The following is a 27,564-nucleotide window of genomic DNA, read 5'->3' on the forward strand; positions in this document are numbered from 1 at the left end:
TCGGAGAACTTTTATGCCGACTATTATGAAGGAGGCAGTCCAACTGTTTGTTAAACACCCTGTCACATTGGTTATGATGATTATTTATATAAGATTCAAGACCTAACAAGAGTTTTAACTTGGCAAGGATTAAAATAAATACTTTAATACTTTGCTTCTTTTGGCAGCTACTTATATTTACAGCCACGTATTCACACTCAAGATGTTACAAGTCATGACGTACTCAAGTCAGCTGGTTTCCTCTTGTTGTCTCCCCTCTCATATCTTGAAACAACATTTGCTCATATCAAATGGATGACAAGGGCTTTTATTTATATCCTGCCACTGCTCATTAAGTGCGCTGCTAGTGACTCGCGCAAGATGAGTGTAGTGATGCGTCCCTTTATTCCTTTATGACAATTTGAGGTCTCATGGGGTTTCCTTTCAAACGACTCGAGGTCAGTTCTGAAGAGAGCCTGGAAAACACAAGTCACATATCGTACCTCTTTTTAGGGAAATTCTTGTTCAACCCATTTGGAAACCGAATCCTTCATCTAATTTGCTTCTGATGGATAAAAACCAATACCATAGTGATAAAATAACCCCAGAAATGAAGTTGCTGTCAAAGCACAATCACCATGACCACAAGCATGCAAATGAGCCTTTTGTCACCTCAAAAAAAATAGACAGTGGAAGGACGTGGGAACATCTGCTGGAAAAACCACATGACAATAAAACTTTCTATGCTCAGTCGGTCAAGTTGAAGGATTTACTAAAATGACACAAAAGATAACAGGAAGATGCACAAATTGTATGATTTTTAGACACATAATGCGGCACTGGCAGAAAAAAAAATAAGGAACAAATATTCAGTTCATTTGTGGTCTCTAATCAGGCTTCTACATCAGAGAGGAGATATGTGCCGGAACAGGCTCGGGAAAAGACTCATTCCTGCTTCCTCTAGAGGGCAGTATTGATTGTTAATTAATATTAAAATGTTTGTTTGATCATTTCCTCGTAGCAGGCACATCAATGTGGTTGGGAATCAATACGACCTAATTGTGTTTGTGTATTACCTGCCCTGTTGAGGAGGTTCTGCCGGGCTCTGATGAAGGCCAGGATGTCTGCATCAGTTTGCTTGTCTCCAGTCCGGGGGATAGAAGATGGGGAGAGAGAAGACTTGGAAAGGGCCCTGGAACGCAAACGCAAAGCTTAATGTGGCTTAACAATATCTGTATTTTTTATTAATTAGTCTACAACTCTTCAAGATCAAGTATGTATCATGTATGAGTGATAACTCTGTGCTGCACTGTGCAGCCATAAATATCTTTTATTCAATAAAAACATTGCGGCATACATTCGGTAAGCTATAACTTTCCAAATGCGTATGATTATATTAAGGGGCAAGATTTTAAAAGCCTTTTGTTCGATTTAGTTCTTGCCTCCATCCATCCATCCATTTTCTTTACCGCTGATCCTCATTATGGTTGCGGGTTGTTCTTTTTCCAAAAGTTAGAAATATTATATGCAATGGAATTTCTATAGAAAACAAATCTTGGAGGAAATGTAATTGCTTTAGAGGCTAAAAGAGCGCTTACCTCAAACATTTGTGGCATGTTACACTATACATTGTTTTTCCCCTGGGTGTTACTATGGTTGCGTCAGATTAAACATAGCTTTGGATGCAAAGTGGCTCTGCAGCCGTATTTTCTCCTAATTGCCACTTGAAATGTGTCTGTATAATGAATGCAGACTTGAGGTTGCCTTGTGAAGCAAGCTTATCACTGCTGTGACGCTTTAAATGCACCATCAAAATGGAATCAGATGATTTTGACCTTCTGACCTTTCCTTTCTTGAATCTATAGAGTGGGATTGATTGCTGCCGTGTGAATGTTTGTCTGTCTCTGTGGTTTTCGGTGACGAATTTAAAGGGTGTAGTCTGTACTCATGAAAGGAAACATAGAATTGAAATATGATTTTAGAAATATTTTGCAAGATTTTAAGAAGGAATGGTTTACTTCCACTCTGGTGAATAACTCAAGTCAGCCGCTGGTTCCTCTTGCACCACCGTATTGGACCATGCTGGCTTGGGAATGAGGGTTCTAAAATGGAAAGACATTTGAAATTGTATTAAAAAGACAAATTTGCGATGACAAGGTGGTTTGACACTTTCAACATGTAAAAACTAGCTGGTTACTGAACATATATTAAAACAAACATGAAATATTGAATAGTCGTAACTGAATGATTTTGAAAGGAGAATTAAAAAAATGAGACTGAAGAATATGGTTGTTATTATAGACTGGAAGCATGCTAATTATTACAACAAAGCATTGTTGTCAGTATCAGCCACCCCCTGTTTTTTTGCATCAAAAGCCAATTAATATCCCATGTTGAAAATATGCAGAGCTTGAAAAGATGGTTTGCGTGACTGCAAACATACACACATGGGCAAAATTGTGGGTACCCCCTCTGCTAATCACCCCCACAGATATAAAATAAGCAAAATAAATGAATAAAATATTAAACTTAACCAATAATAGATGCTTTTCAAGTGTGGTATTTAAAAACACAGGCTCGTTGGCACCCTTAACGTTTATTGCACAACCTTTTGAGATTTTTGTAACTGTCACTTCTCAACAGGTTGTGTCAGATTTGAAGAGATCTTTCTCCTCACGGTCTGTTTCTGCTCTTTTCACAGATGTTCAATAGAATTTAAATCAACGCACATTTCTTCCTAGGAGACCTTGATGGTCTTGAGATTTCATTGTGCCCTGTACATCTCGTGCCAGATGCAGCAAAGTAGTCCCAGAACATAACACAACCTTTTCCATGTTTCACAGTGGGGGTATTGTTCTTTTCTTGGTATGCTTCATTTTTGTGTGAGTTGATGTGCCTTGCCAAAATGTCCCAGTTTTCCCATCTGTCAATAGGAAATTTTAAGTGCCCTTAGAGGCCACGATTGATGTGCAAAAATGTGTAAAAGCTTTGTGGCTTGTCATCATGCCGCTTGGCAAATTCTGCTCTCACTTTTTACTTTACTTTTGTTCGGGATTTTTGTGACCACTGTGTTTTCGAATTCAAAAATGTTCCATTCATCCATCCAACTTATCTCCGGGGATCATTGGGACACGAACCAAACATGATAAAGTGACAGCTCATGGAGGGTCATTGTAGGCAAGGTGTAAAATGCATTTTGATAGTGTAACCCAGAATAAAAATACCATATGACAGCTTATAGTATTGTCTGCATGACAAATAAAAACTGGGCCGCCTTCGTAAGGGGAAAGCTGCTATAGAAGATCATAAACATGGACTTAAGAGATGAACGAAAGAAACTCACTCAAAGTCTGGAGTGCCAGGTGAGGAGGAGGGTGAGGTTCCATGCAGGGTTTTTGTATGACCTCTGGCTTCATCTTTCGACTCCTGTAGATCATGTCACATGTCACGGAGAGAATTTATGAGCGAAAACGTCACTGACTTTGATGACTATTTCAAAGGCGCATCCAAAAACAAGGTGTTTTTGAATCTCTATTATTCACTGTGAATTCTTACAATTACAATTCTTTCAAGCCAGATATCAGAAACAGACAGCCTAATGAATAAAAGCATTTTGTTTTTCATATTTACTCAACATAAATCCTACAGTGAACGCATTCTGGAATACTTTTTGTGAAAAAATGATAAATAACCAAGGACCTTTCTCGTATGATGATGAACAGTGGTTGTAAGGGTCACACTGGTGCAATAAAGGCCTTCAAAGTCAGGGACATGTGCATATCAACTTACATGCACTTAAATGTCCTTAGAGGCCACCATTGATGTTTTAAAAAAAAAAACACATTTAAGGCCCTCTGGAGTAGTTTTGAGATTTAACCATTATGTGTCCCTTGCCAGAGTTTACATGGTCTTGCCAGATGGGTAGAGAAGAGCGATGAGCTCAGTCACCTGCACATTGGAAGCTTCCTCGTTCCACCACTTCTGGAAGTCCTTGTGGAGTTTGACCTTGGCCCTCTCCAACAACAGCTGCAGGTGTTCGATCTCTGTTCTCAATGCTTTCAAGTGGCAAGCTGTGCTCTTGTAACTGATGGAAGATATGAGTAGTACAACATATGTATGTTGCATTAGCTCCAGTAATGGAGTTAAGTTGAATGAAGCTCACATCTTTTTTTCTTGCTCAATGTGTTCCCGCAGGTTTTCCTCTACTGGATCCACCTCCACACCAACGTCTTTGTGATTTCCAATCACACCTAGTGCAGAAAAAGAAATGCAGCATTGAAGATCTGATGCATCTGAAGATATGCTAAACATTCTTTTGGGGGATGTGCAACCAACATACCGTAAGCGGCTCTCTGTCTTCGACGCACTTCCAACTGCTTCTTAAATTCATCTGACAAAGTGAGATGGAAAAAAATGTCATTTTTTTATTTGGAATCTATAGAATCCTAAACTACATGAAATTGTTTGTCTCATTTTTAATCACACACGACAAACTACACATTCATTGTTCTGTCATGCTAATCCACAGCAGGAGAAGGTAGCAGATTGCTTTTCCTACTTGCTGTTGCCATTCCATCAAAATTATTCTCCAGACGCAGTACTAGAGACTGCTGCGGTTTTGTCCATTCGTTTGACCACAATTTGCAGGTCTGGTTTATAGATGTCGACCATGCCTGTCCAGAGACAAGCTGCGTGCGTGCGTGCGTGCATGCGTGTGCACCTACAGTAGGCTACATGATGATGATTACCAGGCTGCTTAGGATGTGCTTTTATGCAGGACTCATTTATCCTGAGAGGTGAGCCCAGGGTTATGTCTGCTTTTTTGTAACGCTCTGCTTCCATATGCCGAAGCCACCAAGACACTGACCAAAGGTGCCATCAGTTCAAGCTGCCATTAAGAAATATGGGTGTGTTTCCATGTAGAGTGTCAAAATAACAAGGAAGATATCCAGAAGAAAAATTGGAAAAAATTATGTATGGACATGCTTACAATAGTGCTACACCACACGCGACCACAGGAACATTAGCCTTCCGATTTATGTATGGAAGCAATGAGAAGTGAATTCACGAGTGAGCCAAGACTCACCGCTGCTTTGAATGAACTGTCTCAAATGTGAAAACATTCACCGCTGATAGGATCAATGCCCAAATTCCCATGAAATGAGAGGAACCAAAGAGAAAGTGACGCGGGAAAAAATATTCTTCTTTATCATCTGCATATCTGTCGTTTTGACGACAAAGGGAGAATGTGAGCGAGAGGGCAAGGCTATTTAGATAATTGCCTCACTTGTGGGACTAACACATATGGCCAAGTCATCTTTTTGTCATACTCTGTGCCAATAATTAAAAGCTTGAATTCCTCGAATGAAAAGATTCAATTTCATACGCGAGTGACGTCTCAGAGCCACAACTGTTGAGTAAATGTTAACCGACTGAACTCAATCATGATTAGCAACACCGGGGTATAAACAATATCAACCAGAAAGGAAGCAATTTCAGCTTCAGATGAAATGAAATGGACAGTATATCAGATAGCAAGACAAGGAAATTACCCAGGCAATTATGTGTAGGAGTGAAAGCTTTTTAAGGGATTGGATGGCAGGATCTTCTGCGGTGAGTTTCTATTACACTCCCCCAAGTCTCGGACATGGAGACGGTGCATTTGTATGACTCTGTTAAGCGATCCCGCAGCCAGTTGAAGTGCAAGTTGTTGGGGGTGTGAGTTTGATCGGGGGTACCTTTAAACTATCCAGCAGGATTCACCTATGGAAACCAAAATCGTTCTTTCGGGCATCCCACGTTTTTCCGTTTCTTTCTATGAGTCACATGTTACACCTTTAGTGGTACTAGCAGTGGTTAACTTCTTATTACAGTTGTAAAAGTTAACATTGAGATGTGTGGAAAAACACATCCGGGACTTTTCCAGTTACAATAATAATTATTAAATGTTGTCTGTGCAGTTAATAGAGGATTTATGATTATAAATTGTCCCTATTTTTTTTCCATTTATGTCATGGGGGAAAGACTTTTCCAAACACAGACAAATGAACAATTAACCGCTCTGACTACATCGGCGGCTATGCAAATGATTAACTTCAGCTCATACATTGTGGAAAGTAAAAGGATCCAGTTAGGCTATGGTGGGATTTAAAAACTCAAAAGTTACAGTCAGCCAACTCAAAGTCAGTTCATAAATCAGGAAATGAAATGATGCTAAGAGATGCGAGGATAACAAAGACACGACAATTTGTGACATATCAGAAATCAAAGATTCATTTCCTCCATTGTAGACGGATCCCCAAAGCCCCATGCTATTTCCTCAGAAGTCATGTTGTGGATGTAAAACAACAATTTCCAGTTATAAGCCACATTAATGCTGCTCGTTAAACTTGCACCATGGCGAGATGATAAATGTTATCCAGTTTCTGTGTGTGTTGATTTAAGTGCATTTGAGAAAAAAATAAAATAATCAATAGCCTGTTAAATGTTGTCATTTCAAATCCTCAACCCAGATATTTAAAGCATCAAATGTCATGTCAAGTGTTTAAAAGGAATTAATTGCTATTTCCACAAAATTGGGCAGACAATCTGTGCTTTCATTGGACTGATGTGTAAGCAGGTGATAATGGCTCAATGAGCAGTGGTCATGTTGGATCTAATGGAAAATGGATACAAAGAACATATATGCTTTCCATATTTCAAGCGAAGGAGAACGAAATACAAAATAGCATATGCTGGACATAGGAATGTAATGCATAAATATTATCCTTCACGTCTGCTGCAGAAATGAAGAGTTCCTGTCCATATCCTGCTGCCATGCATACTGTTCAATATGTGCACCAACGACGGTTCAAAATAAATATATGTCTGTGCACTTTTTTGGACCGAAGGCCTCAGAGCATATGCTCCTTTGCTAAGTCTCCATTCCACAAGCGGACAAAGTGGCCAAGAATAATCCTGTAAACCAAGGAAATGTTTGGACAAAAGTCTGCAGAGGCTGCTGTTCCTTGCTTTGATTTGGAGCCCAATGCTGAAAGCATCCAACAGACAAAGCAGTAAAAAAGCTTCTATCTATATTGTGCTCCTTCTACACTCGACATCGACCGAGAGACAAATATTGCATTTATTTTCCAAGCGGAGCTTCCAAGATGGCAGGCAAGTACGCGGAGCTTAATATTACAGCACCACTTTCCAGCCAGAAGAGGCAACCACCGTCCACTAAAAACACTCCTCATCCAAAAGGAATGCAGCTCCATGTGTCTAATAATGCAGTAATATTGAACAGAAACCCGGTCGTTTGTTGCCTTTTTTTCGAAAATCAAATCGACGTTTACACCTTCAAATGCAGATACATTTGTTAAGGGGGAAAAAGCTTAAAAAAAACGTAAACCTCTGAGAGGAAAGCAAACATTGTGTGTATGATCAAAGTCAAAAACGTGGTTGGCAAATATGTAAATGTGAACCGTATGAAGGCCTACACCAGTGACATGCCAATTGTATGTTTTCCATTTTAGTGGGATGTCTGGCAGTTGGACATGCCGCAGTTTTTGGGAGACGCACCAATAAATAATAAAAGTGGCTTGCTGTATTTACTGCTCTACATGCGACTGTTTTTTTTAATAATATTTCAATTGTTAATGCACAGCAGATCGCATCTGTTTTTATTTTTGTCATTTCTTAAAAAAAAAAAACACTTACTGATTTTTTGTTTGGCGTCATGAAGTTGCTCCCCAAGTTTTTTGGCTTCTGCTGACCTGTTTTAAATAATAAGGGCGTTAACTATTTTCTAATCATTCAATTTCATGAGGATACACAATCTCAGCAAGTTTAAACAGCAGTCACCAATTTTCTATTTATTAATGATCATATTAAATCTATGACCCTACCTTTGTTTGAGCAGACTCTTGTTGTCTTCAATGACGTGATGGTCCTCATGGTCTGCGACAAAGCTCTCAAAGGCCTCCTGCTTTCCAATGGAGAGCTGCGGCCCTGCTAATAAAACACAAATACTTCAGCTGTTAGCTTTCTATACTTCTGAAATAAATTAGTCAACTGATACGACGTCTCAGCAGCATCTGAGTCCATTCACTTCCACAGGTATACCCAATCGGTGTCTGGCTGCCAGATGTGCGGCGTTGTCGACCTCCCACTTGTAACAACAATAAAGAACTTGGTGTCTTCCAGTAAACAGAGACACAAACACTGTATAGAGCAAACATTCATTTGGAACACATCAGCAGTATAGGAAAGAAACTCCCCGCACCACAATTTACCACATGCAAAGAAAGGACGGAACCTCCCAGCGGTAGTTGCTCATAATACACTTTAACAAGCATTTTTATTGAACTTGTAAACATCCGCTTACACGGGTTTATGCTTGTAATGGAAAGAATGTTGTGAATATGAAATCTAATTAGCAAGATACTAAAAATCATGAATACAAAAGAAGGTGGAAGAAACACTTTACACCGCTTCTGTAGGTTAGGTTCAAGAAAAAAAATATTATTATATAGCAACATATTTTTTCTTTGATTTGGCATCAAATATTCAGTACAGGGCAGACTAAATTATTTAAAAAATGCAGTAATGATGCAAATGATGCAATAACATTATTGGCAGTTTGCTTTCATACGAATTTTGATGAATTCCATGCATCATTGAGGAGAATTTTGCAACAAAGCAGACACGGAGGACAGTTACTCATGTGGGATAAGGACAGTGGGGAATTCGGTCGTTATTTTCGGAAAGTCCTGATTGAAAGCAGCAGGGATCTCGCAAGCATGTGTTGCCCCAGCCAACCTCAACAGTTGGGCTTTTTGCAATTCATTCGACTTAAGGCGCAACATTCCGGGCGTATTTTCAATATGACATCTTTTATGTTGTACTAACATCATTTGCGGGATAATGAGATCACATGGATAACTTCGCTAATTCTTTTCCATGCCCCCCCCGTGTAGTGAGACTGCCGCAGAGGAATGTGTTAGGATGACAGATTTTCTTTTTTCATGATGTGAAGTATAATGATGCATTTGCCTCAGTACATGACATGACATTTGCTTCTTTTGAAATCTTCTGACAGGTAGACTGCCACGAAAGCCTCAACCTAATTCAAAGATGGCGTGCTGCGTGGAGAAGGTCTGCTAGACGCATCAGCATCTCATTACACACTAGCAGAGTTTATAGTAAGATGTAAGTCTTGACGTCTCAAGTCTCCTGTCAGTCCTAATAAGCCTAAAACAAGTCATCACCGCTCTGAATTATTACAGGAACACCTTGTATATTCATTAGCTCCAAAAACAATCTTCAAAAAAAAAAAACCATTCGTCTGTATTTGCGAGAGACGAAAATAAATCAACCTGAAAGGAAAGGAGTTTAGACTGCAACGTGCAGAGAACACATTGGAACTGTACTTCTGACAACATCAACATTTAGTAGTAAGTGCAGATCTCTTCCAGTGTGGTCATCAAAAAGAAAAATCAACTCCCTATGGGCCATGTTTTATGTGTTGGCAAAGTTTGGGAGCTGACATAGAAGGATGTGCAGTGGAAAGAGCGGAGCAAATTATAGCAGCGATGCTTTCCACGCAAAGGTCATCATTACGTTTACGGTTTTTCAACGGAGACATCTGTTAAGATCGCTATCACAATAGAGGCTTTAGAATGCAGACGCAGAAAAAACTTCACTCAAATATAATCATCCAATGACCTAACTGGCCCACAAACAATGTGAGTAATTAGTGGCTAAGTCTGAAAATAACTTTTTTGGAGGCAGGTGATGAAGGTGTCCGCAATTTTACTTGTGTTTGTATGAGGCACACTTTGTTTCATTGTCAAGGTCCCAAGGTCCGTTTTCTCACCTACTATTTAACACATTTTTCATGATAGAGTTTATCGCTAAATATGAAAAGCTACGAGTACAAAAATATTATTCAAAGCCTGTACTTCAGATTTTATTGAGTGGCCTTCGCCAAAACTAACTTGATGCAAAATTTGTTCACAAGGTCACTTATTATGCTTGGAGTGCAAAAGACTCTTTTCGATGCATTGTGTGCCAGAGACTGACAGGAGTGACCCGAGTCCTCTGATTTGATTATGGAGCAACTGGATCATTTACATGGACTTTAATGTCAGTCATGCACGTCTCATGTGGAGTAGGTATATTTATGCAAGTGGACCATGACTGGATGGAGACATTTTCTGATTTAGTCCAGAACATGATCATTGGAGTAGCCTACATGTAAAAGCATGCGTCGTAAACAAAATATACCAAAAAAAAAAAGGCCTTATATCAAATGACTGTCTTTTAATGTTATTAGAGTATTTGCTTTAAATGAAAGATTTGGCATGGACATTATGCATAAAACCTCATTGTGGCCGAGATAGAGCAGAGCGCTGTGTATGATTTAGTAGTTGAAGAGCAGCACATGCTTCACTTTTATGTTCCGTGCAATGAAAAAAAAGAAAAAGACGAGTCAGACCAGGTAAAATGGTGCTCCATAGTAGCATTCAAAAAGACGACTGCAAATTGAGCATTGTTCATAATCTTCCATTCACCACACTGATTGATTTGCGCCCCTTCATCTGTCTGGACTGGATTCAAATGTGTGTTTATTTTTCTAATAGGCTCCTCTTTCAGAGACACTGTTAACAATTAGCCCTCCACTGGCCTTTTTTACCACACTGGGCACAGATATACAAAAATGAGAGGAAGTGTGGTTAAGGCAGACAGCAGCACAGCCTCAATTTGATGAGTTGCTGGCTCAAAATCCACTGCCCGGTGGCTATGACTGAACTAGTTATGAGGGCTCTGGTTCATCATCATCTACTTATAGACAAAACCAGGCAGGAAAATTCAAATAAATGCAGCTGCCCCAGCTAAGTAGCGTGTCTCAATGCTTGCATGGCCTGACTCTCACTAACATCTGCATTCCTGTTGCATTCAACGTAAGGTTAAAAGTACGCTGACTCGGCCACAAGAAACTGGGAATTACTTGTTCTGCAGTCTTCATCACGTCAGCATCCTAGTGGTATGTTTTTTTTTTTTCCTATTTAGATTAGGATCTAAAGCTCCAGAAAGGATGTGGCAGTTCGATGACGTTTTACTTTCAGAACACAAATACACATCTGGGAACAATCTGACAGATAATGGGATGACTGTGTAGCAAATTTCTATTCAAAATATTTACGTATACGATTACTGAAAAGAAAAATTCAACATATTTATCTTGTACATTTAAGATGCTACGTATTATCATAGAAGTCCTGCAGCTATATTTAGCAGAGTATAAAATTCAAAGTGGAAATTCAAGTATTTTGCCATGGGATGCGAGATTAATTTGCTCCGTCAACTACAAAATATTCCTGTTTCAAATCATCTTCAGATAGTAAAATGAATGGAAATGCCAATAATCTGTTCCATCTTCCCCTCCAAATATTTGTGTTTGTATTTGACGAAAGGATGAGTGGATGGATGGATGGATGGATGGATGGATGGATGGATGGATGGATGGATGGATGGATGGATGGATGGATGGATGGATGGATGGATGGATGGATGGATGGATGGATGGATGGATGGATGGATGGATGGATGGATGGATGGATGGATGGATGGATGGATGGATGGATGGACGGACTAAAAGAGGGATGCCAGGTTGTCAAGGATTTTTGATGCTTGTAAGAAAATCTAAACCGCACGCTAAAGATCATCTTGGGCTCCCACATTCCATAGGAAGGAAATCACCTGGCTGCTGTGTCTGCATCTAATCCATCCCAAATTCTCTGTCTCGTCCAGCAAGAAAAACTAGATGTCAGCTGTACAGGAGACAACATCTGCAAAACATTTTCCCAAACTCCTTTGTTAGCGGGCTCCATGTGTCTCATTCTCACTACTAAACAGCAGCGAGAAGTCACAATGAAGTGCTGAGAACGTGAGGTGATGATGTTTTCATGATGTTTGATTACTTCTGCCAGGATACGGACAACCGTTTAAGCATATTTACTCCACAATAAAACTTGGACCTGACTGACCCACAAATATTTTTGGCTGTCATCGATTAATTGAAAACACCCATTCAACTTTTGAACAACCTTGCTAACTGATGACACGACAAAAGATGAAAAGAAAGGACAAACGTGGAAAATGTTCAGGTCTGTCCTTCGTCCTTCAAATACAGACAACTGGAAAAACAAACTTTAAGTACCTCTTGTCATGTACTGTACAGGCCCAGTTGAGGCGGGGTCATCGTTTCCCGGCTTGGCATCACTCTTGGCCGTGTTCTGTACATCGGAAATCCTTGCGAGCTGCATTGTGGCATCGTTGGCCCTTTTTTTTTCCTTCTTCAAAATCTTGACCAGGACACCTATAGGCACTGAATTAAGGAACAAACATGTCTTTTGTTTGTGAAGACCGAAACAAAATATTCATAGTTCATGTGAATCATACTTTAGATGAGAAAATATGTTGTACCTGAAGGCCAGCAGATACGCTTGAAAGCAAGACTGATGAATATGAGTTACTTATAGAGAGAAATTTCCATGAGGTGAGCCAAAAATGACAACAAAGTAAAGCACATTAGCTTCCTCACGGCATGCACAATAGTAGGCTTTTAATAATGGCAGATTGCTGACATGTGCTCCCTGTCAGACATTACAGACTCGGGGAGATGTCATGGTCTGGGAAGAATCAGTGAAGAGAAGGGGAGCCAGAGAGGCTGCGGGGACTTTGCCAAGATTCCACAAAATCTTCTCTACTGATGAGATTGTATGTGTTTGTCTATTGGAGTCCAAGTGTCAAAACGCTCGTGAGGCCGGCCGGCCGGCCGGCCAGCCGGGTGCACTTGCGTGAGTATGTCATAGACATTGGCTGGCTACCCGAGAAGTCTGGAACAAGAGAACTGCCACACGCTTTATTTGGCTCCCCTATACAGGTACTGCGGCTTCCCGGGTTTGAGGCACTTGAATCCCTTCTTACCCCATAGTACGCACATTGATGACTGAAGCACATTCCCAAATAACACATTTGTATGTTCCTCATGCACGCTCATGTTCATGACATAAGCAGATGTCTAGCTGTGGACAGACAACACCACAAAAGTGTGATGGTCAGCAGAACATTTGGGATGTTCAATAACACCGCAATGGCACAACCTTTAGGTTGCTGTCAGCCAATAAAAGGGATTAGTTGGAACAACAGCCTGATGCATCCATCACAGTCTTTCATTTAACTGACTATGCATTCATTTTGAACACACTACAAATTTGTTACACCCATGGTGTATTCGGATTAGTGTCCCTTTTTTCCATCACGGAGATGTCTGGCATCTGATATCTTCATTTATGCTAAGCACGAGCATAAACTTGAAGCACTGGGTAAAAATATTTCTTTGTGGGGCTCCACATTGGATCCTCAAAAGCCATTCAGTACAAATATTGTGGTCACACACACGCACAGCTTCTGCTGTTCATTCAATCTCTGTGTTCCATCTTTCTTGTCATTTGTCATGCAGACGTCACAGGAAATATAGATCAATATTACTGGACCACATCATAACTTTTGAGAAGCTCTTTTTTATCCTTGTCAATGAGAGCCACTTGCATTGTGGGATGAATATTTTAAAAGAAGGACAGTTCAAATATTAAAAAAGGATACTGATTTCATGATCACGCTGCTGCAGCAGTTCCTTTAGTTTGTTAACGTCCTCTGTAGTCTGGTGCTCGGGAATATCTTTTTCCTCTGGTATGGCTGCTGCTGCTGCTGCTGCTGCTGTCTCCTGTATATCATGGTGACTGCACTTTCCACTTCTATTGCCAAGAATCATTGTCTGACCCCACCAATAACAAAAAAAAGAAAACACATTTATGAGACCTTATGCAAAGGAGGTGAAACGTTAGGGTTCAGCAATTCAGCTCTGTCTTTATGATGACGATGACTGACAGTTCACAGGTGTCAAACTCAAGGCGCGGGGTTCAGATCTGGCCCATCACATCATTTTATATGGCCCGCAAAGACAATTTATGTGTGTCAACTTACCGTTTCTTGTTAAAATACCAAAATTGTAAATTTTCTTCCCTTTTAATGACAGAGATATTGCACAGATTTTTTGGGGCTGTTGGGATAGGAAAAGCTAAGGTGCAATTGAAAAAGTGCCATTTGTAGTGTATCTCTGATATAGATATGTAGGAGTGTTATAAAACATAGAAAAATCATTTCCCATATTTTTTGTAAGAATTCTTACACATCTGGATAAAAATGGGCATTGTTCCATATTGTTCATCTACTACCTTAAGCAGATGAAAGCAGTGATGGATTTTTCTCATGTCTGGTCCCAAAGTCATTGTCACGCCCGGATCGGGATCATCTACAAAGGTCTTGACTGACTCTTCCAACCTAAATCACACAGACAAGAAATGTGAAACCACTGCACTTTCAAGTTGTACAATCAATCACACTCAGGACCAGCTCAAAAGTGCAAATTTATATTTAAAAAGTGTTTCTAGTCTTTAAAGTTGGGTCTGTTCAAAGACTACTATTTATTTAAATCGGCGCTCCAGCTACACAGGGCCAGTCAGTTGATGAACTATCTCTGGATGATAATCCAAACATTGGTTTCTCAAGTTTCCCAAGCAGCACCCGGAAAGACTAGGAGGCGACTTTCCAAGCTATCTGAACAAGTCCTTAGTTTTCATGCAAATGTGCTGAAAGCATTGCAGGCCATAAAAAACAAAAAAAATCATAAAACATACATAAACATATATCATTAGTGCTGAGTGGTTGTTATCATTTTTTTATATGGACTAGAATTAGAGTGACATTTCAGATTTCCAAATAAGCAACAACACACACTTGTGCATCTCCTCGACAGTTAGCTGGTCATCTCTCGCTTCTCCCGTCAGCATGGTCAGCTCCTCCTTCAGACACTGAACTTCCTGCTTCAGGCGTGCAATCAACTGGAATTTTGACAGAAGTTAACACGCGTGTATGCAACATGTAAAACGAGGCAGACGTGATGGACTTTTTGATATATGACACAAAACTCCAGTTCACACAGAAAATCCAGGTCATGTCACCGTTGCCAAGTGATGAGACAATCTTGCGGTTTAGAACGCTAATGCATTTTTAGGAACATCTAAGTGATTCCAGACAACTGGATACGGCGACAAGAATGAAAATGAAAGAGGCCAAACATACTGTAAGTAAACCTTCTGTTGCACATTAGCTCCCAAGGTATGAATTGCCAAATTCTCCTTTTTCTTTGCTTTGTTCCCATAATATGTGAAAGTTTAGTTTATACAACAACTCTTTAAATGTATAAAAGAATACTCATCTGTAATCCACCTCTATTTGATTTTTTAAAATATCATAGCTGACATTGCGGTCCGAAGCTGCAGCGCGTCCCTTTATTTGGACCCTGCGGTCTGATGTAAGACTCCCAGCTGCATCCTCAACAACTGACCACCAGTGGTCGGACAGCACAATCAGCATAGTCTATTTCAGCGGGCAGAGCCCACACTGGTACCACAACTCCATGGCGGAATTTCAAATCCTCGGAAAAAGAACTAAGAATGCGTGACTGATGATGTCAGCATAGCCAGGTTAGTGCAGCGTTGCTATATGCAGAATTTATGATGCGGAAATTAATTCATGCTCTTATTTTGAGGAGATGTCAAAAACTTACAATGTCAATAAATTTAACAAGCAGCAAAAATAGTCATGACTTAAATAGACACAAATCGTTTTTGCAAACAATTATGAGCACACACACACATAGTAAAGTGTAAGCACTCCTGCCTAACTACAGGTTCCATCTTAAGTTCAACTATTACGTAGTTTGCCACACACAAACATGCTGCAATTAGGGGGCCCGGCTTTATGAAGGAAACAGAGGCATGTTTTCCCACAACATCCAAACATGAGCTTTTGACAACAAAATGACAGGATATGGACATTTTGGACCAATGCAGGGGGCACAATACAATAAAAATACAAATACAACCAAAAATAAAGACGTTCATCCATTCTTCGCCAACACTGTGTAGCATTTAAAGCCATGCGCTAATCATAGATGCATATTCTCATAGGTGATATGGTGTTGAAAATTGCAGGAGGGGCTCTAGGTGAGTCATTACGTCTTAAAATGAATGATTTTGAACCTTTCAGCACTTTTATCACGACACGGTTTAACTCAAGATAGTTTAAGTATGGCTTTGAGTCTTTGGAGGCCATAATTTCAACATTGAGGTCACGGCTTTAGGAAGAAACTAGACGGAATTGACGTTTTTAAATTTAGGGTTGGGACAACCCTTAGCGCTCTTGAGGAAACCATACTTGTCTGGAATATTTTTTACTGTATATTTTACCATGTGAGATGAACCCAACACTGAAACACAATCGAAGAGCACTGCAAAAAATTTGGCATTGATCCATCAATTCCATTGAGGATCTTTGAGATAGATATCTCTATTTATGAGAAGTTGTTTCTAGAAACAATATAAACTTAATACTCCTCAGCTGGATGCTTTCTCGAGATATGAAGTGCTGGGGTAAATAATGTCACGAAAGAATTGAAGGCATGTAAACCAGACAAGGAGAGAATGCAAATGTAATCTGCAAATAGTTGAAATATAGCAAGAGGAGCAGGCGTTGATGTGATGAAGAGCAAAAAAAAATGGGATTATTTTAGAGCGACTCACTGACATTGGAAAAAAGTGGTTTTGGATTGCTAAAGAGGACATTTAAACACATGGTAGGTTACGCTTAGTTCCATTTTGAAGCTAAAACAGTAACAGCGACTCATTTGCTGATCAAATTAGGCCTTGGAAGCCCAGTGAAAGGCCTGGCTGTAATGGCAGATGTGGTGTAATGGTGTCTGACTTATAGTATTTATGACTCGTGAGGTATTGAAGAGTATGCAGCTGTCTCACCAAGGCAGGATCAAGTTCTTCATTCAACATTGCCTCATTCTTGATGATAGCCACGCGCTGGGCAAAGCGACACGTCGAGATCGACTCCTGCGGTTTTTGTAAGATAAATTGGAAAGATTAACCAACGTAAAATATGATATTTTGTTCACCATCTGGACAGATGTCAAAAATGTGACTTACGTATAGGTTCCTTTGGTCCACTGCCAGAGTAGCAATCATAGTGGTCTTGCAGTTGCCTCCAAGGCTATCCCTCAGCACCGAGGTCAGCATCGAGTTCCTGTATGGAATATGGCAGCGATTCCTCTCCGACAGGGCAATGATAACCTGGAGAAAAGCAAAATGGAAACGATTCTGAAACTAAATGATGGTAGCAGCTCATAAATTGCTTGATTGGCTTTATTAGAAAACTACCTGTTCTAAGTAATGGAGGGAGAGGTTGATGTATTTGGCCTCAGTGAGCAACTGGCCATTTAGGCCGGTCTTGCTGACGCGATCCGACCCGGCCAGGTCGACCAGGTGGAGCTTGGAGCGCCGGAGAGTGGCAGAGCCTGGCTCGCGCCGACACAAGTGCACGGTAAAAATACAGTGGGAGCGTGTAGAGGCCTGGTTCATGGGGGTCTAAAGATCGAAAAAGAAAGGACAGTCAGTACAAACGACAGACATCATGTTGTGAATCAACAACAGTATTAGGCCTGGAAACAAACAAAAAAATATGTAACATTGAGTTTCCATCTGTGTTTCATTCAAACAACCAATGGGTTTCTTTTCATCCTTCTTTTTCTTGCTTCCACTGATTAAAACCTACGTACGTTGCAGCATGTGGAAACAATGAGCAGTAAACAGATGGCGGTAGCTTTGCAAAAGCTGAGGTGGATTTTCAGATGCTCACCAGTCTAGCAGAAGTTACAGTGGGTTGTGACACGGAAGAGATTAAAAATAGAACGTGATTCATTCTGCGCAAACAAGCTGTATCAACAAAAACAAGATGTGAAACACTTGCATGGTGCTTCATGAAAAAAAGATGGCAGCAATGTCTTTGATATGTGCTTCATTTAAAATATAATGCTGTTTGAATAAATTCGTTCATTATGAAATTATCCTCTGACTCTGGACTCTCTTTATGCATGCCACAGTTTGTCTAATTGGGTCCAATGACTTACTGGCTATACCTGCAATGATGACATGTTGATCACAAAGTGTGTTAGGACGAGCCAACAAGCTACAGTCCTCACAAAGGTGACATAAGGACAGGAAGTTCAAAAGACAGACGTCGTGTGTGACATGAGACATTAAGGAAAAAAACAGATGAGGGGAAATATTTTCTGATTAGGTCAAAAGAAAGGTGAGAAGTAGTGAAGCGGAATTTTATTTCCAATAAAACAGTAGTGGGGATTGTCATAAATGAATGAGCTCATACTTTGCTGAGTGTGTGTCCATATGGCAAGAATTGAAAGAAGATCTTCTGTGCACATTGGTTGGAACTGCCTTGTATAGGGAGCAAAAGACTCCCGGGATAAATTTGGCAGCAACAAATCCACAATGTGGATGCTGTTTGTTCGCTTCAGGCGAACAGTGAAAGCTTCTTGTCAATAGGTCCTAGTGAGGGTGAGTTCACAAAAGGTTCTGAGTGGGTGGCTGGCTGGCTGCCGGGGGCTCACCAATAAACATCAAGCTGCTTGATCAACACTTCACGTCAAAACGCAGTTTTGGTTTCATCGCCGATATCCCAGTGCAACGGCCTCGAGGTGAATCGAAGTCAAATGTTTGCTCCACTTTCTGCTCGGTGTCCTATTTGTGAACGTATCGTGTTATTGTGCTCAACAATGGCCATCTTACTACAAATCACTCTTGTTTTTGTTCTGAATGTGAAGATGTTGATTCAGCTGCGGTTCAGTTGAGGGGCTGATCTATTCAAGAGGGTTGCAGGGTCACGGCCCACCCCAAGGTCTAAAAAATGTTTTATCATCTTAGCCTTGACAGAGCAGCATAAACAATACATTATGCAACAGCATAAACGATATGACTGCTTGACCGAGTGATTTTATTGTGTTTAGGTCAAAGAAAATTTAAAGTGGCCCTGGCATCTTTTGATTTTTCTATGAAAAAAAAAAAAAGATAGACACAATGTTCCGGATTGGCCCTTACTTCTGCAATCATTCGATTGGTGTCGCCCAAGAACAACAGATTGAGAGCGTCCTCTTCATTTGCAGACTGCTGCAAGGACAGGTTCCTGAGATGGATGTTCTGCTCAGTATCTTCCATGATCATGACTTTTCTGGGAATAGAAAAATGATTGTGTTGTAAGAAAACACATGATTGAAATAAAACTCAGCATGAGAGACAAGCGCAAACTAGCATAGGCAAGACGGTGCCTGTAAGTAACGTAGGCATCCATTGTTGAATGAAAAGTCACTGATACAGTGAATTATTTTGTCTGTTTGGTGATAGCGGAATGCCGCCGAGAAGGACAAGAAGAGTCCATGAGACACAGGAAGTGGACGAGAAAGGCGGATCAACAGTGCCACAGCTTCTCCTTGAATCAGCAAGTGCAGCCGCAGCATGGTTAAGGTCGGGCACTGTCTATTTCCGGAAGACTATGATTTGTGGCTATCTAAACCTTGAGCAGAATCATCTGCAAAATTGAGAAATTGCCTCAAAAGGAAATGCTACCAGGACAAACACCAAAGTGATTGGCTAAAATAAAAAAATAAAAAAGAGAAGAAGAGAAGAACACATGGCTCAAACAATTCATCAGGATAATTCCCTGGCCTAGACTATGGTGAGTGGCAATAACAAGTTCTGAAAAACAACCATAAAAGTTCTTCACATTCTCCCCTTCAGTGCAAAATCTATCACCAATTTAATTGCTATTGAATCGTCCTGTTGGCAATCCGTATTGGCCTGGCAAATCCTGTCGTCTCCATATTTACCACACTAAATCCATTCCAGCCAGCGAAGTAGCGGTGGAGGAATAAGGCCCAGTTACACCCACACGTTTCAAATGATGATGGAATGATTGCTGATTTGTTTTTTCACTGTTAAAATAGACCTGCTAACCTAACCACTAGTTTTGCTGGGTGATTGTCAGACTGGACAGTTGAATACAGTTAAGCCTGTGTGTGGGAGTAGCTAAAATCAGATCAAAACAAAAAATCATGTCCATTGTTTGATTTATAGTTCTAATTTTCAGATTGATTAAAAACGGCCACACCAAGTGATCTAAAACTTACTTTGGCATAAGATTTAAGTCTAACTTTATGTCTAATCAAAAAGATGTGTGAAAAGCATACTGACGGTAGGTCCTCCAGTCGAGATGCTTCATGTCTGGAATCCAGGAGGTCATAACCCATTTCATTGTAAATCTCCAGGTACGATACGTGCGTACTATACATGGTACTGCTGTCCTGCGGGGTGGAAAGCAGAGATTTAAAGCTGATTCAAGTCTCATTGACATTTCTGCATTGGACACTGGAGTGTGGTCTAATCATTTTCAAGGGCGCTGAAAAAAATATATAGGTACCGACCTGACCTTTGACCTCAGCTACATCTTGGATCTGGCATCTTTTGAAATGACTCATTCTCTCCCTTTCACACTGAAAGTCTAGAGAAGACCATTTAAAAATGTCTTGTAACTGATCTACACTGAGCTCTGCCCTATAGTAAGACAACTTTTGTCCAACTTTGTTGAGATCTGAACATAAAGGTGGAACACGATGGGATAGCTGGTGTCACACTTGAGGGATTCAAAACGGAAGCGCTGATCTTCCTACCTGAGTGAAACACTCATACAGGTATGAAAGCGTGCGGGGAATAATGCCGCGATCACTGTAGCGCTCTGCTCCTCCTGTGATGGTGAATGTCTTCCCACTGCCCGTTTGACCGTAGGCAAAGATGGTGCCGTTGTAGCCGGACAAGACACTGCAGCGACAAAACAGTAAGACAGAAATAGGTCAGGTGGCTTTTTGAATTGACAACACAAACGAGGTATTCAACACTGAAGGCCAAACGACAGCACCTGAAGAGCAAAATCAAAATAAATGAAACGTGACAATATAAATCCCCAAGAAAAGATGGCTGTACTTGAGTGGAGAGACGTTACGGCGACGGTAAAGGAAAAATGTCTTCAAGTGTGAGTGAAAGCAAACCCACCCAACTGGTACATTTTGGTTTGGCTCGGAATCGGGCCAATGGAAACCAATAGTATTTCGGTGCAATTGAGGGAAATGAAAAATTGAAAGCAGCATGTGAGTGGCATCCACATTACAAAATGTCTAGATATATAATACAGTATAACACTGGAGCTTTTACCACTGCTTATTCCTCAGCTTTCCTAGACATTGGCTACACTCTAGAGAGAAAATGCTGAACTCATTTTCGGGTAGAAGGTAGCTGCCAAAGCTACACTGGCTCTTCCTCTCATAAAACTATTAATGATGGTTGCTTTTTGGAACTAGTGTCGGGCTTGAAATGACCACTTTGGGTAATACCACACACCCACCCTTAAGGACAACCCGAGGGAGGGTCACCCATTGAGTCATAGGGTGGAAACATGTAACTATTTATTTTTGCAAAAATCTGATTGTTAAAGTTGGTGACTTGAAAATGATGCTGAGGCCCATTTGCAAAGAATATACTTCTGCACTGTCATACTGGTCAATGAAGGGATGTTGAGGCTAAATGAATGTTTGTGAAGGAGGAGGAGGAATCACCTTTTTACATGACAACACAGGAAATTCCACGTAAACTCCCTCTCCTGGCTGTTTTCCCAACTGGAGAGCAAGTTGCAAATTTGGCAAGCGTTGACTAACCGCTGGACCAAAGTGACGTTTGGGCGGAAAGGTTGTTAGGGAGCGAAACATTTAACTGCTGCTACTCCAAGCAATTTGGTGGGATTTCCTTTAATATTAGCAGAGGCAATAATAAACTTCAGAACATTCTGGAAAGCAAAGCGTACCCACAGTTACCATCTGGCATCTGACCTCCGCACCACCTAGAATGGGATAGTCTTTAACTTGAACCACTTTTCTACTTCACAATAATCCCTAAAAAGGCTGAAGATTTGCTTTGGGAATTGTGAGGGCTGGAGAGCAATGAAAAAAAACTTTCTTGGGTGGAGATTTTTTTTTTGCAAAAAATACACACACCATTAAAAATACACAACAACTGAGTTTTTTTTTACAAATTTCAAAACTCACATTGTAAAGAGTTGATCTTGAGAGTGTCCCTCTGCGCTGTTGGCTTGTAAAAGTTCTGACACTCACAATGGCGGAACTTTCCATCCTGCCTGCCAACTGAGTCCACTTAGCGGTTTAAGTATGTCAAGTACACCAAAAATCAGGCACCCCTCATTTGCATCTTAAAACACTTGCATTGGACTGATTTCCTGTTAGCAGTCAAGTTAACGTGACTGGACTTCATCTTGGATGAGCTCTGATAGCTGCAGGATCTTGAATTTGTCAATTAAGCAATATTCAAAATAAAAATGGCTTCATCACGTTACCTGTCTGCTACTGGTTTTGCGATGTGTTCAAAAATCTCTTCTTGTTTGGTTGCTTGATCAAACACTTTTTGGAACCTGGACAACAGAAGAAACTATGACACATTGTTTACAACTTTTTTTATTTTTTTTAATTACTCCATAAATACCAACAACACCCACAAACATGTGCATCCAGAGTTTCGTATTTTATTTTCCCAAATGGATTAAGAAGTCATTATGTTTTCTAAAGAAGTCTCAAATCTTGTTTCAGGCCACAAAATAAGATGAGCGGGATGCGAATGGAATCCGCCCAGGAGCGCTGTTAAATGTGGAAATCGTATTTATACAAGGGCATAAGGGAACCTCCGCAAGCTATTATAGGAGTTTGCGGTTTGCAAAGACTCGCCGTGTCCACTACTGTCTGAGTCCCTAACTGTGAATTTAGGGCTTGGAAGCGTGGCGTGAGCCCTGCCTAGACCAGAGGGTATATAAGGCTGCAGCCTTCACCACCAGATGTTCTGCTTCAGCACTGACAGAGCTGCTAAACGGATTATTTTGTATATGCAACCTGGGAAACAACAATTTTAACTTTTCAACTCTTTATTTTGGCACGGTCTTGCTGTCTGCTATTTACTCAGCACACCAAGGCTCCAGCACACTCATGATTGATGTTTCATTGTCTTGAAATTAGCCATTTCTAGAGTGAGATCCAGAAGTATTGGGACGAGATTGTGCCATGATAGACAACATCATAGGAGGAAAAAAAACTCCACAGTGCAGATACTGACATACTTTTTTTGAAGGCACAGAAAATGCTGACACTAAAAAGCCGAGTTCATAATATCACCCACATCAATATTCAAGAGATTAAGTAGATAAATCATTGCATTGATCAAGGTTAGTCAGCCTGAAATATATTTCTAAAAGCCACGTACCTGAAGTTAAAGCACTCTCGCTTGTTGTTAACAAAGCCATCAGCCATGTCCTTGGGCACCACTAATTCCAGAGCGCCACTTGTCGGCTGCTCATTGTTGATAGAGTACACCTGAAGGAGCGGAGTTAATCAACTTCCAAGAAAACACATCTTTTTTTTTTTTTTTTTTAAATAAAACATTTGACATGTAAAGTATGCTGCTTCTGATTGGTGATTTTTTTTGTTTGTTTTAATTCTATTCTAGTCTTAGAAAAAACACAGCTTTGGCAATCATGGAAACGCATTGTATGAGATTGCGATTTTGATCCCACAAACAATAAATCATTCAGCTCCAAACATGCATGCTTGGTTAATTGAATAATCTAAATAGTGAGCGGGATTGTTATGTGCCCTGCAATTGGCAGACAAACAAACCAGGATGAACCCTGGGGCTTTGCACGTCAATTGACGCAGGCTCCAGCTAGCCGCAACCCTAATAAAGACAAATTCTATTGACAATTGAGTGATGCATATCAGAATACATTGTCAATATGGTGAAAGTGCCATGAAGTCCACCCTCAAATGCAAAAATCTGTTGACTGCACTGCAAATTTAGCTTCTTGTGGTGAGGTCATTGTCTTCCCCAAAAAAGAAAAGCTGAAATTTAAGACACACTACGTGGAAAGCTATAGAAATGAAACAACTTTCATTGTTGTGTAGTGAGCGCAGTGTAGAAACTCGCTTACTCAGGCCAAAATCATGCCTGGGAGGATACAAGAAAAACTGTTGAACATTAAACCAACAGACTGGATTCAGGCAGTCGATAGCATTTAAAGTGAGGTCAGCTGGGTCAAGTTGAACAATCCCACTCTTTGGTTTTGATCTTCAACATATGTGCTGGCATATGTTTTTTTTACACACTAATGGAATTATAAACCCATAGGGGTTTAGGCAGGGAAAAGGATACAACGTTAATGATTAGATTGTTTTCACTGACATGCATGTTTTGTTCTTTCTCATAGACATGTGCAGAATGTCAAAAAGCCGCAATGACGTGGCTGTGGTCATTTCATTCTGCTCAATATTGTCCGTGCAAGCTAAATGGCCACAAAAACCATCTGTGTCATTTGATTATTCCTGCCATCAGTTGCTCAGACAAACTGCATTTAGGAGGACTTTTCTTTCTCTCTATGGTGACTTTGTCAATTCAATAGAAGCTGAAATGATCTAATAACAGCTAAATACAAATGACCGCTTACTGCTAATGTTTGCAGGTTGTGCAACCTGCTTGCATTTTCCTGCTCTCCACTAATTATCCAACAGGTTTGTTGCATTGCCTCATTTTTTTTACTATAAATCTTGCACAAAGGCTTGCAAAAGGGGAAAAAAAGATCAACTTCTGCACATAAAGAGGACAAGATCTTTGCACACTTATTGAGACCATTTTTTTTACACACGCTGCAAACATAGTGAAGTTTTAAATTCCTACTTGCGTTTGCACGCACATTAAAAGCAAGTTTCATGTGCAAAATGAACCAAGTTATGATACGTGTCAACTTACCGCCGCATTTTTCTTGGTGGGTTTTATACGAGCATATATCTGAATCGTCTGTTTTACCATTTTCTTTCTAATTGTTTACTTTCCGCTTTTGTATGCTGGCCGCAGAGCTTGCTAGCCGCACTTGGCAGGATGCTCTTGTGTGTTTTACTTGGTTGCATAGTAACCAAAAGTCGCGAGGAGTTTTGCCGGAGATCGTCTATGCAAAGATGATCTCTCGGAGAAAGGAAAAAAAAATTAGAAACCACAACACTTGCGTGGAGGCAAAGCCTGGCCGTCAATCACACCACAATTTAGAGATCGTTTATGTGCGTGCCTCCAGTGAATCATTCAATTTATCATCCATCAAAGTTATCTTTTGCTATGGTAGTAAATATTCTAATAATGTAAAAAAACAAAATCACAGTCTACAAATAATAATAATAATAATAATAATAATAATAATAATAATAATAATAATAATAATAATAATACATATTTATAGAATGAAGGACCATACGTGTTGCGTTTGTTGGCTGGTATTGATGGCTTTACCCGTCTCCAATTTCAGCATATGCATGTGATGCTGTTTCTTCTATTTCACCTGAGCCCTGGATGTCTGTCAAAATATAACCAAGCGGGAGGCCTTCTTCTCAGTTCACCAGGCAGTGAATCAGGAAGCATGTGTGGTTTCTCCTTGGCGCCACCACAGTCCTTGGTTTTCCAACAATATTGCATGTTTTTGTGGCCATGCATTGTTTTTGATTACTCATGATGACACATTTAGATGCATGGCAAAGGTTTGTGGACCTCTTCTTCATGCAAACCACCGTCAAATTTATAACACAAACACAATTACGGAAAAAAGTCAATTTGGTCAACATACAGATGATATTAAAGCCGCCTAAATAGTGCCCACAAAGGGATAAATATTGCTGAGAGGACTGTGTGGATAACCGATTGGAAAGAATGTGTTTGACAATAGGGGTACGCATAGCCCTGCATTCCTTCGTGCTTGACTTTTGTTTTTGGGGATATTTTGTATTATGCAAGAGACAATGGCTCTATGTCGAGACAGTGCAGTCTTTCAGTTGACTATTGCTGACATGTTGGTGCTCACGTGCAGAAGAGCTGCTGGCTGGCTGGACAAGAGACATGCTCCCGGAATCCTGAGCTCGCGAAGTGACTGGAAAGAGGCCATTTGTTTTAGTACCACAGCAAACCGTATATAAACACAAAAGCAGTGTTGACGCTTCTTATTCAGAACTTCTACAATGGGATTCAAAGTGTTCGTTATTTTGTGACAAACATGAAAACTCAAGTCTGAGAAAGAAAAAAATGGAGTCCCTGCCAGAGCTCCCACAACTGCGTACGTCGTTTTTGAAACTGGCAGCGCCTTGAAGCCAAAGGCACAATTGTAAATTAGCACACATATAATATGAGTTTTAAAAAAATCAAAGAGATTATGTAAAACATTTTTGGGGGATCCATTTTAAATGGCACGACAGGTTGAACACAGTACGCACAGGATTGCTCCAAAGGCAAAGTCCTGCAGGGTTTTTTTTTTTTTTTTTTAATGCCATAACATGTCATTAAATGTTCAATCAAAGCAATCTTTGTGTTGTCGGGCAAAATGCTGCTTTCTGAAAAAGTGACAGTGACTTGAAAAGTGGGAGTGACCACATCCACTTTCTTTAAAGCAATTATACAGCATAGTTAGACATGCACGAGGAAAAAGCAGTAAACACAAACCATGAGTTGGGCTGGGCTTGTTGGGGAACTGTCAACTCTTATTTTAAATATCATCTGAAATAGCTGACTGAGGTTTCACCCCAGAGGACAAAGAACGTTGCAGAGAGCAAGTTTCTAAGGTGTGGCAACACTTTTCAAATCTGCATTAACTTGAACTATCCACTTCAAGATGACGTAACATCCTGAACATTTTTTGCTGCTTAGAATGTCTGATAACTATTTGGATGTAAATGCAATCACAAGTTGGGAGAAATCAATTAAAAAATAAAACGTGAAACAGTCAAGTGGTTTTCTGTGTCATGAAGCTCTGTGTGATTGCAATATATTTATAGCTGCATCTGAGTGTGGGCACGTGCCACCCACCCACCTACCCCGCCGAGCAACAAACATCAGACCCCCTTCTGCTTAATCAATCCCTCATGAAGGCATCTTAGTGTTCTTTCCAAACAGGGCGGTTTGAATTTGAGAGGGCCAATATTACAGAGAAGAGAAGGATGCTGCCACTCTGTGACTTGCTATTTGCGGTTGTGTGTGTACATGTGTGTGTGTGTGTGTGTGTGTTGTTCCATCTTTGGCTGTGGGTGGCCACAGAGGGTTCGCGCTGCAGTGCTCTTTGACCGAGAAGCATGATCAGAAAGGAGATCCATGCTGTTTTCACTCATTGCATACTTGGACATGAAACATAAGATTTGGTGCTTGTAAAACCATGTTGATGGACATGTTGACTCTAAAATTCTCAACCGTTGCAGAACGTCCAAACAGATTTGGTTTTCCGCTGTCATTATTAACATGAATTAAGGCTGCGGTGTCTGATTTGAGTTTGCAGTGGGATGCAGTCATCAACCAGACACATCTATTTTTTTGATACATATTTCATTTGAGTAGAAATGTTTCATTTGTGCACTATTTTTCAATGATCATTAAATAAAGTAGGGCCTAATTGCATTCCATGTGTTGCACCTCACTGTAGACTCTACAATGT

General features: G+C 40.3%; 1 protein-coding gene across 5 annotated transcripts; it reads right to left on the reverse strand.

Moving 5' to 3' along the window:
• Positions 1 to 124: 124 nt before the first annotated feature.
• On the reverse strand, positions 125 to 25,216 carry kif6 (kinesin family member 6). Of its 5 annotated transcripts, none has more exons than XM_049740586.2 (22): positions 24,855 to 25,214; positions 23,316 to 23,425; positions 22,402 to 22,476; positions 20,672 to 20,819; positions 20,196 to 20,305; positions 19,047 to 19,176; positions 17,313 to 17,519; positions 17,082 to 17,225; positions 16,902 to 16,988; positions 14,824 to 14,927; positions 14,262 to 14,367; positions 13,630 to 13,801; positions 12,182 to 12,340; positions 7,866 to 7,971; positions 7,678 to 7,733; positions 4,319 to 4,369; positions 4,142 to 4,229; positions 3,928 to 4,063; positions 3,323 to 3,405; positions 1,998 to 2,081; positions 1,056 to 1,171; positions 125 to 455 (listed from the first exon to the last, which is right to left on the reverse strand). In XM_049740586.2, the coding sequence occupies exons 1-22, from the start codon at positions 24,912 to 24,914 to the stop codon at positions 439 to 441; spliced, it is 2,349 nt and encodes a 782-aa protein (XP_049596543.1). In that variant the 5' UTR covers positions 24,915 to 25,214; the 3' UTR covers positions 125 to 438. The 5 variants fall into 5 exon arrangements, with proteins under 5 accessions (XP_049596543.1, XP_049596544.1, XP_049596545.1 ...); XM_049740587.2 differs by having other exon boundaries at positions 289 to 455; positions 7,866 to 7,968; positions 24,855 to 25,216; XM_049740588.2 differs by lacking the exon at positions 22,402 to 22,476 and having other exon boundaries at positions 289 to 455; positions 24,855 to 25,215.
• Positions 25,217 to 27,564: the final 2,348 nt, after the last annotated feature.

Source organism: Syngnathus scovelli, chromosome 14, assembly GCF_024217435.2.
Source record: "Syngnathus scovelli strain Florida chromosome 14, RoL_Ssco_1.2, whole genome shotgun sequence".
NCBI classification, from domain to species: domain Eukaryota; kingdom Metazoa; phylum Chordata; class Actinopteri; order Syngnathiformes; family Syngnathidae; genus Syngnathus; species Syngnathus scovelli.